The sequence below is a fragment of the Bacillus rossius genome, chromosome 1, assembly GCF_032445375.1.
Source record: "Bacillus rossius redtenbacheri isolate Brsri chromosome 1, Brsri_v3, whole genome shotgun sequence".
NCBI lineage: Eukaryota > Metazoa > Arthropoda > Insecta > Phasmatodea > Bacillidae > Bacillus > Bacillus rossius.
In genome coordinates, this window is record NC_086330.1 from 186,662,910 (window position 1) to 186,678,286 (window position 15,377).

Below are 15,377 nucleotides of genomic sequence, written 5' to 3' on the forward strand. Positions count from 1 at the left end.
GTTTCAACTCAGCTTAGACTGCAACGCATCTTCGCGTACGTGATGCTTGAACAGCATCGTACAAAATCGTCGATATATCCTTTAATAGATTTATTGTCCATGTTTATGTATCAACAAACGGTATGTACTCAACATGGTGTACTGTGCATGTAAATGTTTACTTTGGAAGTGTTTATGTAATTTCTTGATATTCCAAATTCCATTTCTACACATTGATATTGCTTCTTTCCATATTATTTAATATTTATTTTCTTGGACTAACTTAAATTGCTCTGTTGAATGCTTTGTTTGATCAATTTAGTAGTCAATTTTCAGTTTATTTCTGTACTAACTACAAGCCTATTAGAATACCCTAGAGAGAAAGAGATTCTTGCATTTGTTTTACTTACACTGAGCTTAGTCAGAATTGTATTGTTTGAATTGATTATATGTTATACATATACTAACCTACTCACTAATATCACTAAGGGCCGGTCTTACCTTCCTCTGGGCAAACTTCCAGGTAGCTACCCTGCGGATAAGCTACCCGGACCCTTTACCCGATGGTCCTGTCTTACCATCCCATTTACACCTCCGTGTAGCTAACTGGAACTTGCCATGTGGATAGCGAGGATGTGTGTAAGGTTGGTATATTTTTGACAGAGATATTGAAGAAACGATGATTGTGATTGGCCCTCAGAATTTTATTTTATCTTGCTAAACATTAGAGTACCGAAGGCTTAGTGTATTTACATTGTGAAGAAAATTTGCCCGGTAATTTGGGAATATAAATAAACACTTGTCAAGGAGAAGAGGTTACGGTAGTTTTAATTAGAATTTCCTTTCTCTTTAAAACAATTCTTGTCAAATAAGGCTGCAGCTGTAATTCACACTGTGACCATAGTTTCTGTTTACCAAGTGCAACAAAGGTGGGCAGTAAAACATGCAAAAAACTAAAGCTCATGTATACGCAAACTTATGCCCTATTATAGTGATGAAACATGATTTTTAAAAAATACCCACCTGGGGACTTAAGTCTTACATGTGTGCAATCAATAGCACCAATTACTTTTGGAAACTGGGCCATTTCGTAGAAATTTGTCTGAGCATTTCTTATTTCTTGCTCAGTCGATGGCATCCTAATATATGCAGGTCTCAATGAAGCAATTCCAAATGTCACTTGTTTAATTATTCTACAAGCTGTTGCTTTACTGACACCTACAAAATCTCCAACACTGGATAGCATTGTTCCCAGGGCATAAAACTGCAGTTTCAGCAACAGTTTGTTCAGTGGCGAGACTGCATGATTTCTGGGGGAAATAAAAGCAACAAGATGACAAACTGTTGTTTACATGTAGGTTAGGACACTGGGGTAGGAATACAAAAAGGCACTTTGAGAATTCAGAACAGCCAAAATAAAGCACATTCTGAATGTAAATTACAAAATAAAAGCAGGAATATTTTATTGAAGCGATGTTGACAATGTAAACATTATGCACATGTTATGGTCCGATATAACCTATAAACCTATCAGTTTCATTCAATTTTACAGAATATATAGCATAAGCATACATTTGTAATGTAAAAACAAATGCATTTTTTTGGTAAAAGCAATCACCTGTCTGTTCGCGATCTAATCAGTGGTTCAAGCTCTTCCAAGTGCAGAACTGTATCTTTACTTAGCCTAAATCTCGCTGAAAACTCTTTATCGTTCCATTGGTTCAAATGGTCTGGTCTTTCTCTAAAAATACGTGGAACTCTTGCTAAAGCATTGATTACTTCAATGATCTCTTCATCGTCGTCACCGTCTCCAAAAATCTCACCAACATTATTGACGACATCGACGAACCCTGCTTCGGCCAATTAGATAAACGAGGGAAGAAAATTACAGTCCATGCACCACGTTTTGGCAAATGAACACAATTCAACACATTGCAATAAACGTGCCACAATGTGGCGCACAGATTATATTGTTATCTGCCGGGTAGCGATTTACCCAGAGCTTCAACCTCCCGGTAAAATCGACAATTATTTATCTTCCGGGTACGCCTACTCATAGGTGGTAAGACGCATTTTGTCATTTGCCAAGGAGATAAATTTTACCCGGACCTTGCCAAGGGATGGTAAGACCGGCCCTAACTGAAACTGGCTAATCTCCACCGATGGAAATCGGAATATCAAATTTTATACTAGTGTAATCTTGAAAAGTTATGTAAATAAGTGTTTATGTGTTAAAATATTGCTGATCGATTATGATGTTTGAAGTAGTATTTATATGTTTGTAATGAAACCTGGCCAGAGAGTAGTGTTATAAATACAGGTTTGACAAAGTTAATATTTAGTTTTCATGGTAGATTTGGCTGGACAGGTGATATATAGGTTGTGAAGGTTAGATGGCGCCCTAGAATTCGGAAGTAATTTATTACCCTGTACTCAAATTCTAATATTCAGAGTACATTTAAGTATTGAGTTAATCCAACCAAATATAAGTTAGATGTATTTGATTCTACAGACTTTGACTTTTCAACTTTGGTACAAATTAAATTTATGGAAATCGTCACCAACATTGTGGGGTTGTAAGTTTAATAACGTTTTTACTCTCACGTGTAAATGGTTTTTGATACTGAGTGTCTGACATTTATACAACAATATATAAGATACTAATTGCCTGCAATTTGGTGTCAAATTTAAACTCATACTTGTATCTCAGATATTTATAGCTTCAGTTCAAGGCCTTTCAATTTTTGAGATAAGTGTCCAGGCACTTTGTGAGCATTTTTTGTGAGTGAAAAGACAAGAAAAGGATGACCAAGGAGTGATGTGAAGGATAATGAATCGAGGACAATGTTGTGGGATGTACATGATACAAGTATGATATTTTGAAAAAAATAATCAGAGAAATATGACACAACAATGCAAAAAAAATATTTGAAACACATGTAAAATTAGTTCAAAAAGTAAGAAAAAAGTCAGGACAAGGAAATAGTAATAATTATGTTTCCAAATGATGCAGTTGTATCCCTGAATTTTTTTTTTTCAATGTCTATAAACTTTACCCAATAAAATTTATAATGTAACCTGTGTGTGCTGAAAATAAATATATGATTGAATGTAGTACAAAATAAATACCAACATGCATTTTACATGCAATATTTTGATCGTTAATTGAAATTTATCATATTTTAACAATATAATACACCTTAGAAGGTTGTTAGTTTCATTTTGTATTTCACGTCTTATTTAACCTCATTTTATTACATTTCATCAGTTGGCCATTTTATCTTATAACTTTATTTCTGAATCTGATACTTTTTCCAGTGTCCAGTATAAACAGGTTAACAACAAACTGCTAAAAAGTAAGTTTCAGATACTTATCGCAGATACACACACACACACACACACACACACACACACACACACACACATATATATATATATATATATATATATATATATATATATATATATATATCCCCTAAGTGTGGGTCAGGTCTAAAAACTGACCGATACTTTTCTTTGATACATGATATTTATGTCATGACCAAAATGTCCAGTGTAAACATACCTTTACATGTGCCAGTACCTAAACAAAAGATGTTAAAAGACAAAAAAATCCAAAAAGGTAAGATTGCTGTGATTTGAAAGTTATACTATGGACAGCCGTTCTAAATAATCACTTTGCTTCCCCACACTTGCTGCAGCTGTCTTTAGTAAAGTCAACGGCTTGCTGTGGCCGGCCATGTGACAACTGAAGCTAAATACAAGATAAGACAAACAATCACACACTGTGGAATTTTTATGTACTATTTTAAAATAATTTGTGAATATTTTGTTCTATTGTCACAATCTATCACAACATATATAAAACTACACAGTTCCAAATTAACCACAGCTACATGATGATCACCACACAAGCATGTTTACTGGCAACTTAGCCCAAAAGGGTTGAAACAAACTTGCAATTCCCAAATTATTTTACTTTGCCAGGTTCCCCAGACCTGAATCGTCAAGTTTCCTTGACTTTCCAGATGAGAATGGTCGTGCAGCTACACTCGATGTTGAAGCTTTTTTGGGGAGGGCATGAAGGAAAAAGGGGGGGGGGGGGGTGGTTATACATCATTTTAACTCTCTACTGCATGAATTTTTTTTATCTTTACGGAGAAAATTTATGTTTATCATTTACAGCATGTAGATTGTGGTGGTACATCGCGAAGACATCTACCGCGCTACGCCCACCATGCGGCTATCAGCACCAGCTGTCCCGTCGGTGTTTGTACACCCCTGGGCCAGAGGGCAGCGCGCACCCTCCAGGAGTCCCGTTAGCCCGGATGCCAAGGGGATTATCACCCCTCCTCCGCGCGGGCTAGCAGGCTGGCGAGGAGGAAAGGAGAGACAGTTCCAGTCTGTCTCTTAGCACGAGTAGGCTGTTGTGCACTGTAGACTCATGTAAATTTCTTAGCGCCCTCGACGGCGCAAATAAATAGTGTGCAACATAGTCCTATTGTTTATTCTAGCATGGCCTACCTGCCCCTCCCGAATAATCAGTAGCCTCCCGGCTACAGAGATTATAGCAAAAATATTTTTAAAATTTTAAAATAAATTGTAAAATTTTTTACTTAATAAAATCGGATTGTTCCAAATATGGCACAATAATTATTATGGAGTTATCGGGAAAAAAATCATGGAATATAAAAATTTATACAACTGAACATTTTCGTCCAGTAAATAATATTAATTAACAATAGGTAATATACACATAACACTTATTATTTTGTTTCCGTAATGATCATCATTTACCAGAACAAAGCATACCAGCCTTGCAGCCTTGAAGTCTACCAGAGGTATGTGAAGTGCCTCATTATTTCTTCTCCATAAAAACCAGCTGTTGACTACTGTCACTAAGTCAAACAAATGAAACATTATCTTGTGATACCACATCTTGGTTCTTATCTTTATTCTGTATAAGCCAAGCATAGAATCTAATAAATCCACACCGCCCATGTATGAATTGTATACCTATTGTTATCGAGTGTGGACACTGGAACATTGCGTAAGCATTTTCTTTCTTCACAAATCTTTTCTCCTTTAGGTTCAACACCTACATAAGTCGACAATGAACTAACTAATTTGTTGTCAAACCACGACACTAAAGATAACTGGAATAAATCAACTGAGATAACTTTTCTTTCATTGTGCCTCTTCCTTGTTACTTCATTTCTTGTTCTTTGGGCATATTTGAACCAGGAACTCTGTTTATTCTCACTGTCCCAAGTGACAGACCTAATGATGGGATTGCCACCGGGAAACTAAATAGGCTATTGGGAAAATTCCCATTTTGAGAAGAAAAAAAAAAGTGAAGGGTCATGGGGAAAAGTGATCATAGTCCAAGCAAACAAAATTTTCAGTATTCAAATTTTCAAGTTTCAAGTTGAATAAACACCATATAGAATTGATAAAAAAAAAAACAATTTTTGAGCATTGTAGTCTACAATATGTCATTTATTTCATACTCAATTACAAAAAATTGTTAAAAGTTATAAGAACTTTGTAAAAAAAATTCAACACAAAAACATACGAGGACCTTGATCCAGGGTGGCCACTATATTTGTGATAAAAAATTCCAGGTTTTTTCCAGGTTTTTCCAGGTATTTTCAAAATTTTCCAGGTTTTGCAATACATATACAAAATGACATGTTTTTATTTATGTAATACATGATACAAAGCACACATTTTAAAACACGGAACTGTATAGTACTAAATATAAAACAAAAATGCACAAAATGTGATACATACCCAACTAAAAAAACAGGTGGCAGTTTACTAAATATATATTTGCCACATAACTTTAACCTTTTTTGTGTTTAAAATTTCTTCGTCTATGAGAGCGGTCTGTTTTAAGGCATCACTCATTATTTTGACTTTTTTTGCCTTAAGTTCCCTGATGTTCTTTTCTGGTTTTTTTTTTTTTTTTTTTTTACCAAATATATTTGGTATATTTTGTGCGTATTAAACAGGGCACAACACTGGCCGGCTGGTGGTTGTTTTCATTCAAAACGTGGCTGAAGAACTTGCATGGATCAGGCTGAAAATATCAGGCTATACGTGTAAGTTATAAGGAATCTTATTAGTATCATGAATTGAGATATGTTTTTCGAGTAGATATACACATCGACCTACCGGATGCTCGCCCGTGTCTTGTTTTAACTGTCGCAGCGATGTTTATTTTGACAGCTCAAGCAATTATCTTTTCCCGTGAGTTGATAGAAAAAGGTCGCTTCACACAGCATAAAAAAAGGAGCTACGCCACTTATTCCCCACGCAGGAAAAACACTGGCTGCTGTCTGTCATCCCCCGCATTTCCCCCTTCCTTTCTTCTAACATTCCACGTCCCGCCTCTCGCGCGAGCAATAACGAAGCGAAGTAGCAGTTGCACCACGCATTGGGTCGTGTTTATACTTTGCTGGTGACCGCAGGAGGTCCAACATGCTTTTATTCAGTATATATGATCTTTCATTGCGTTTTTTTTTTAAATATTTTTTTCTGTTTTTCACATTTTGGTCAAAATTTCCAATTTTTTTACGGTTCTCGAGAATGTACTCGTAAAATCACTGCTTCGTTAAATCCGGTGTTCGTGAAATCGGGGTTCTGGTGTACATAATAATTATATGTTTAGTATTATTATTTTACAAATTTTAAGTGAACATAGCATTACCGACGTTAAAGGTAAGTTAATGCGGAAGGTTTATCGGCCGGCCTCAACACGCTGCGAATATTCATAAAAAAACGTGCAGTGTCGTTAGTTACTGGACATATTTGACAGTTTATTGATAAGCGATGGATTACAAGACGTCGTAGTTTATAACACCGCTAAACCGTTGGAAGCTACTAGTATAAATTAAAGTACTAATAAAACTTTGTTACAGGAAGCGTGGGCTTCATCCTGAGTAGGTTGAGTGGAAACAAAATTCTGTAACTTCCAGGTTTCTTGATTGGTTATTTATAACTCTATTGTAATTCTTAGATTTGGCATGGCTTGTAAATGCTCCCCTACCCATCGTATCGATCTTGAAACTTTTATTGCATATCTTGCATCTCGCACAAGTTGTCTTTCGCATCCTCAGTAGCCCATGGAACCTCAAGACTCATAACAACAGGAATACCTAGTAGACATTGCCGCAATAGCTTCCTAACAAACTGCACAGCGTAAGACTAAAACCGCTCGAAGACTTGTACTGAACAGAACAAATTAGAACAACACCCCGTGTTGCACACCGTAGTGCGGTTCATATTCCCCCTCCCCCTCCGCCTATTAGTGACGTATTGCGTCTATGAGGAAAGAAGAAACATGACACGCCTGGGAACACTACAGTCGCTGCCAACATGACACTGTACAGATTTGCCGCGTGATTATCAGACGCCGCGATGTACGTCTTATATAAGTTGTGCGCATTTACACCGCAACATTTGCCCAGGAAAGAAATAAAATTCCAGACAGTTTCCCGGTTTTACCCGGGCCCTTTCAAATTCCCGACATATTCCCGGTTTTTCCCGTTTTCCCGGTTTGATCGTTTTTGCCTGTTATTCTGCATCAATGGGTGGGTCGTCAACGTACTTAATGTCATTCTCATAATCTTGATCCAATTCAGGGTCAGGAACCAGTGACTCGTAGAAAGCTTGTGATGCAGGATTTGTCAAGAACTGTTTTAAATGAAGAAGATCTTTCAATTTTGCTGGTTTGGTTGGTAGTTTTCCATTGTAAAGGTTCCCCAGTACCTTTGTCTCACTTTGCCTCGCAGACTTTCTTGATTTTTTGTTTTCTGTGCCTTGATTCTTAACAAAAGCCGCCTTTAGATAGCTTCCGGAGTAGTTTTTCTTGTGAAGTACAAATCTTGTCTGACTTTGTTCAATTTTCAAAATTTGTATCGGTCTTGTAGGCATAGGGCATTTTTTAACATAAAGCCCAGATAAAAAGTCAGTCCAAGTTTCAAACTTTACGTCTATAGAACAATTTACTACAGTGAAAGGCGATGGTTTGATTCTACTATTTCTGATGACGTCCCTCCAGTCATCAGGTGTTTCAGTGTACGATTTGGGATTTATAAGGCTCATGTCCTTGTCCCCCTCCATATAAGAGTGGCCTCTTATAGGGAAAATCACTTTAACGGTTTCAAATTGTTTAAGTGTATAAACTGTGTAGTGCAGAAAACGTATAACTGTGAAGTTTTTGTTCTGCCCCGCACATGAATCGCAGAACATAACGATGTGCTTTACTTTTGAACTCAAAATGTTTTCAAAGAAGTGTTTTAGCATTGAGCATACGTCATCCGCCCCTTTTCGAGCGACACTTTCATTATATGTATGTGCAGGGCTCGATTTTAGCATCTGTCCGCCTGCCCGGGACAGGTAAAATCTCGTCCGGGCAGGCAAAATAAAAAAGGCAACTGTCCGGTGGACAGGTGCAACTTGTGACGCCGAGGTTATTCGCATGCACTAATGCAGCAGAGTAATGTTCAGAGAAAACGTCGACCCTTTCAGCCTCCTTATCGAAGATGTTCAAGACAGAATCAGCCAAGTAATTCGTGCAGTGACTCATCTGAAAATGATGATTAAATAAGGATGTTAAGTGTGTGATAAAAATAGGTGCAAAATATAGCAAAAATCCTTTTTTCTCACTTTTTCAGCGACTTTGAAATTTTTTTTATTTGGGTAAAACAGCGGACAGGCAAATTGGATGGCGGACAGGCAAATTTTCGATTACACCTGTCCGTTGGGCAGGTTAAAATATTCCTTAAAATCTAGCCCTGTGTATGTGTAAAATAATGAGGTTGAGTCTGACAGAACATGAATATTGAAAGAAATAAAATTCAGTTGCCGACGGTAGTACACATCAGATGTTGTTATATTGGGGGTTGGCAGATTTTTTTGGAAATCAACAGTAAATGCCTCAAGTTCTTCACTTTTTTCTGGATTCTTTACTGAATAAAACTTTTCACTTCTTTCCAAGTGTACTTTCTTCTCCTTTTCTTTAATCAGCAACTCCTTTTCTAAAGATGCTCTAGTTTCCTCGTCAGTAGGATTAAGCATTTTTCCTTCTAGTACGGATATTTCTGATTTTAATAAGTCACAGGTGCTGCACGTATCTTTTCTTGGGTATCCGAAACTGATATTGAAATTGGAATCAAAAATTTCACAGAAAGTTGTTAAACCAATAGTGTGCTCTTTATTTAACTCATTGAACATTCTGTGTAGTTTGGCTTTACCTATTTAGCTCTGCAGGTAAATAAACCTTTGAAGTGTCTTTTAATGAATAGTGAGATTTTCTTCCTTTCAGAGATTTAATGAAATTTAACACTTTAGATCTAGTTTCCTCACTTAATTGATTTGGTCTGTTTTGGTGTTTACCTCAACCATCTGTCTTAGAATTACCAAATTCAGTCAAATGTTTCTTAATAGTTTGTACACGGCGGTTTGTGATACCGTGTAAGGCTATGAAGGCTTTGTGACAAACAGTAATGTCTTGCAATGTATCATTACCATTGATCCGAGCACGTACACGATAACAATAAGAAGAAATATGATTACTTGCCTCTGCATCATCCTTTCTATTGCGACGCCGCTGATCAGGAATAACACTGATCAATCCACTCAAATACTGATTCTGCTTATTGTAATCACCCAGTGCATTAAAGTTAGATATAATTTGGTGCCGTTCCTCAGGCGAAATAACCTCAAAACATTTGTGGCGAAAGCACTTGCAATCTTCTCCTATTTCATTAGTTGAAGCTCGCAGTTTCTTCATCATGTCCTTCTATCTACCAGTGCTCTTCCTTTTCTTCACATCACTATGGACACAAGTCCCTTCTTCACTGTCTGTGCCACTAAAATCACTCGACATAATTAACTGTAGTAGGCCTACATTAACACCATACACAATATCAAAAGGTTAGGTTGAAGAAATGAGGTTATGTATGCAAATGTTGTTATTAAAGCATTAACAAAACAGTAAACAAAACACAGCTGCAGGAATGGTGCTGGAGTGGACTGGACTGGAGTGGGGAGGCAGAATGGACCTTGATCCTCCTTGCCCGTCGGCGCAAGGACTGTGATCATTCTTGCCCGTTAGCCCCTATCTTATTATTGCTATAACTAAGGGACTATGATCTTTCTGGCCCAGATGATTTCACAGATGTTTTCTGTCACTTTTAAGCTACCGGTTTTCACTGGTAACTCATTTTGGCAAAAAAATGGACATTGATCGTTCTTCCCCGTGGCCCTTCAAGTGTTTCACATAATACTATGCATATTTAATTAATTTTCACTTGATAGGCCTTAATACAGTATTAAATGATTAAAGACAAGGAATACTCTGGAATTTACGATCTCGACCAATATCTATATCTAATTACTAAAACTACCTACTACAGAGATGAAAAATTATAATATAGGTAGTAATTTCTATGCAACTTGCAAAAATGTCAAATTATGGTGCACTATAATAGTTCGAAGCAATTTATTCATCTTCAGAAGTTTCGTTATCTGACTCAACGTAGGTAACTTCTTCACATGCTTCGGAGTCAGTTTCGTCTGCATCATTTGAACTGCTACTGCTTAACTTTCGCTTGAAGCTAATAAAATAAAAAAATTTAAAAAATCAGTCTAATGGGCATGTCACAAAATAAATTAATTTAATAAATAAAACTGACAGTACCTTCGATTCTCTGCATCTACTACTTGTATAGAGGAAGAGCATGCTGGGACTTCAGATAAGCTTACATCTTTGGAATATTTCCTCTGGTTATCTTGCTGTCCCTGGGATGAGTTCTGCTTTTGCATTAGCTTCCAGTTGTGGGACAAGTAGGTAATTTTACCTGCCCTAGAAGTTGTGAGGCGATTCCTTTTCTTGCTATGAATCCATGAGAATGTACTGAAGGATCTCTCGGTGGCTGCAGATGTTACTGGAGCTGTTCAAATTCGAACAACCACTTCTGATAACGCTGTGGTTCCACATAATCCCCGCCACCATGTTACTGGATTCATTGTTTCCACACTTATCCATATGAATTTCTTAACCCACAAGTCCTCCTTGGACCGATAATTAGCTAAGTCTTTCATAACATTCACCACGTCAGCTTTCATGTTAATGCAAAGAGAGTGGATGAATTCCATGCCATCTACCTGCTCTTCTTTTGTCAGAAAGTGACCTTGAGTTGATGGATCCAAAAGGGTAGCAGCATAATGTATGGTTCGTATACTGTTAGCCTTCCTCGATTTTAACTTCACTAAAATACTTGACTCTTCTGAAGCTGATAAAGGGGATTGTGGAAGTAAGTCAACTAGCTTGTTTTCAATTTCACTGAATGCTTTGTAAACCTTGTGAATGTTACAGTCATTGGATTCTAGTATAGTAATCCATGAAACTATTGGTTTTAAAATATTTCTCATTTTTTCGACCCTGACCCAAAATACAGCTTCATCAAGAAGTCGTGTTTTCATTTCCTTTGTAAGAGTTGCTGTTGCTTCTCCGTGAACTGAAAAGATCAGAAGACTAACTTTACAGTCGAGAAGACTTTGAAGGCACTGAAGGTAACTCCCCCAGCGAGTTTTACACAGCAACTTCAAACTTACATTACAATTCCTTTCTGATTTAATTTTATCCAATAAAGCATTTAAAACCTGTGTATTTTTTATTTTTTTGACTATGTCAACAACAGTTGCCATAAATGTTCCGGCAGACTTACATTTCAGAATATTATTACATAACAAATGCAGGGTATGGGCCAAACATCCTAAAGGAATTATGTGATCAAACTTTTGTTTAACTAATGTGAAAGCTTTTTGCATATTTGCAGTATTGTCTCCTATTATGTACAACAAGGAATTTTTCGGGCCCATACTTTTCGATAACAGAAGAAATTTCTTTTTCAAGATATTCACTTGTGTGTCTGTTTTCTTTTGTGCAGATAAATAAACAAATACTGGTTCTGGTTTAGTCAAAACCAAATTTATGATGCCTTCATTACGAATGTTGCTCCACCCATCACATTGCAGATTTAGATTTTTCGCATTTTGTAATTCTGCAGATAGTAGTGTCTGCATTTCAACATACTGTTCATCTAAATGTGTTGTGGCCAGAGACTTTCGTGTGGGAAGTTTATAAGCTGGTTTCACTGCTTTGAAAAATCTATCCACAAGGGATGTTCAACTAATGAAAGGGTTACCCCACTAACATATATAGCTTTTGCAAGCATCGTATTCAAGTGTGCATTCTCTTCATTAGTCATGCGGTCCAAAAACATTCCCATTGCCTGTTGTTTTTGTTTAGCTTAAGCATTCCAAACAGGTATTGTACTATTACTACTGACGGCAGGTAGGTGTAGATGTGATGTTGCTGGCAATGTTGCAGTAATTAGGCCTACATCTGAGTTTGATTGCATGGATGAAGGCACAGAAGTAGTCTCTAAATTGTTTGTGACATTTATGACTGGAGATGTTATCTTCCCAACTCTTAAAACACTGTTTTTTAAGTCCACTGGGCATTTATAGCATTTGACAATATGCTCAGACATTTTTGTGACATTTGCAAATTTATGTTTTCCACAATACTTACTGGCAGTCTACAGTTTTATCACCTCTTTCGTTGTACACTTTCCAAACACTACTTTTATTTCTTCCCATTTTTAACACATTTATTTCAACTGGCTTTCATAAACACTTTCACCACAAAGTAACAACAGTCATCACAATAGCACACAGTTTTGAGGTTATGGTTTATTTACAGTTCTAGCATGCTAACCAACAGTCACATTGAAAATGTTTGAAGTTATTAGTTCAAAACTGCCAACAGAAACTATTGTTCTTAAGTAATAATTACTGCAACCAAATGGTAAATAATAAATATATAATATAACATATAATAATCATATATTAAAACAAAAGAAAAATAAATACCCAGTTTTTGGGTGGGAAAATATAATTTGAGCAAATTCCCTATATTTTCCCACCTGGTGGGAAAATTTCCATGCCCCATCACTAGACAGAACACCTTGCTTGTGCGAATACACTTTTAGAGGACAAAAAACAAAATTTAAACATTTTTTTTTTCATGGTGTGCCATAAGTGGTACACACTTGCTACAGCAGTAAACGTATAATGTGCCATAAATGTCACACAGCCATTTAATGTAATTGGCTAAACATGAAACTTGTTACAAGCAAACTTACCTTGAATATTGATCGCTAATACCGTAATTCAATCAAAAACATTTTTACATATCAAAAATTCAACATAAAACATTTGCAATGAGCAAATATCCATAGACAAAACTGCCAAACGTGGCCTACTATGGCATAGCCACTTCAAACATCGATGTAGTTCACATTTTTCTCCAAAGATGGCAGGGGTTGCCGGAAATGGTTTCTGTAGCTTGTGCCGCATATGGAACCCCATCCAGCTGCTGTCCTGGAGTAATTTTGTTTGTGGAGAAAAAGATAAAATACTTTGTGCCATATGTGTCACAATATGCAGTAGAGGGCTAAGATTTAATTTAATTTTAAAATATATGACTACCAAAATAAAAAATATTAGCATGATATTTCTTTTCTTAAGATCAAACACTAGAAACAAAATTCCCCTGCATGTCTCAGTAATAATTACACTTTTTCTTTAGCTATTATCACTTCTGTTATCACAAGGAAAAAAGGGGGTTGTCTGTAAAGTCGGTTTACGGACGATAATTTTACATGATGTCATAAGAAAACACTGATGAAAAATTGCATACTTTATAATTTTCAAATATGTTTTACAGTTTTTGCAAATTTAATATAAATAATTTGTTTAAATATAATCACGAACAATTAGTTAAAAAGCCCGCCTTAACCTGTTTGATATTGTAGAAGATTTTCTCGCATGGTGGTTGGCCGGTTCTTGCACACTCGGCTCAGGCGGAACGTGACAATTTTTTGTGCGTGCAGCCGGCGTTCATCGATTTATAAGACATCACGTCAAAAATTCAGGAATATTTTATAATTTTGGTCAGGCTACAGTATTTTTTTTCACCGAAGGACAGAATGCTAAAAATTATATTCATAATAATTTCCAGAGTATTATATATATAGGTTACGGGTTACAACAATTGTTCAAAAGAAAATGTGAGTTGATTAGTATGGTTTGACACCATGTTTGCTTTACATTGTATAAACAATTAAATTATAAAATTTATAATATTTAACACTCTGACTTTTCCAGGTATTCTCCAACCATTTTCATTTCCCTGACTTTCCCATTTTAAAGGTTTTCCATTCCTGTACTAACACTGAAAACAGTGAGTGTGTATCTGCCAGGCATGCCGCAGAAGCTGTTCACAGAGTAAGGGTAACAGTTCCAGTACAAAAGTTCTAGAAATGTTCAGTATGGCTGAAGTTCCAGATAAATAGTGTAAAGTGAATACCATTCATGACGTCCCTATAAGTACTAGTCTAAAGAAACTAATGATCGGCATTAATTTTACACGGGGCATTTATCTGGCACTTTCAAGCGTATACACACCTGCAAGATATCGTAATCTCGACTTCTGACGTTGGCTCTGAAGCTGAGCCGGGAACAAACTGTGCCATCGTAGGAACCGTCTCCGCAACCTAGGACAGAAGATACACGACTTTTCAGAAAAAGAATTATCTTACATTCTGCACATCACAGCATTCATAAAATAAGATGAGAATGCCATTTTGCACTGTACTTAGTATGTTATGATTTAAAAGCAAAAAAAACCTTAAAAGATAAAATTTATTGTTTCAACAGCAGGACTTCACCCTCAGATTAATTTTAAGAATGATATCTTGTCCTAAAAAGAGTAAAGTTGTTCATCACTCCTCTAGACCAAAACAGTGCAGATCAGTATGAGATAGTATTAGGTACTAGAAATGAGGTTATTAGTGAGGTAAGAATTTAAACCAGTAAAATACAAAAGCCCTTAAGAGAAATAACATAAAATACTTCGACTTGATGTAAGCTTTTGGACATACGCCATTGCTAAGCACATGTATGTCTGTAGAAGAAAACTACAAAAAACCAAAAGACAAAAAAAAAAAAAAAATTAAGCAAAAATTACTGTTGTCAACAGGATATATACATCACATAATATTCCATAACATGTATATGATCAACAAACAAAGAAAAACAAAGAAAAATGGACTAAGAGAACAAAAAAAAAACCACAAATGATGAATTGAACCCCAAAAAAATTCAGCACAACAGTTGAAACGAATAGCCAAAAGTTGATAGACAGAACAGTTGAATAGCCAATACTCAACCTACCATAACCAATCCGCTTTAACTCCATGGTGCACAGCCAATGGGGAGACAGCTAATCTGCCATTGGCTGAGCAAGATGTAGTACATTC

General features: G+C 36.3%; 1 protein-coding gene across 3 annotated transcripts in view; it reads right to left on the bottom strand.

Moving 5' to 3' along the window:
- The window catches only part of LOC134527148 (copine-8-like), a 204,109-nt gene that overhangs the window by 178,429 nt on the left and 10,303 nt on the right, over nucleotides 1–15,377 (bottom strand). For all 3 annotated transcript variants that reach the window (XM_063359538.1, XM_063359539.1, XM_063359541.1), the window contains exon 2: nucleotides 14,524–14,612. In XM_063359538.1, coding sequence (XP_063215608.1) covers nucleotides 14,524–14,591 — 68 coding nt within the window. In that variant the 5' untranslated portion in view covers nucleotides 14,592–14,612. The remainder of the gene's footprint in view (nucleotides 1–14,523; nucleotides 14,613–15,377) is intronic.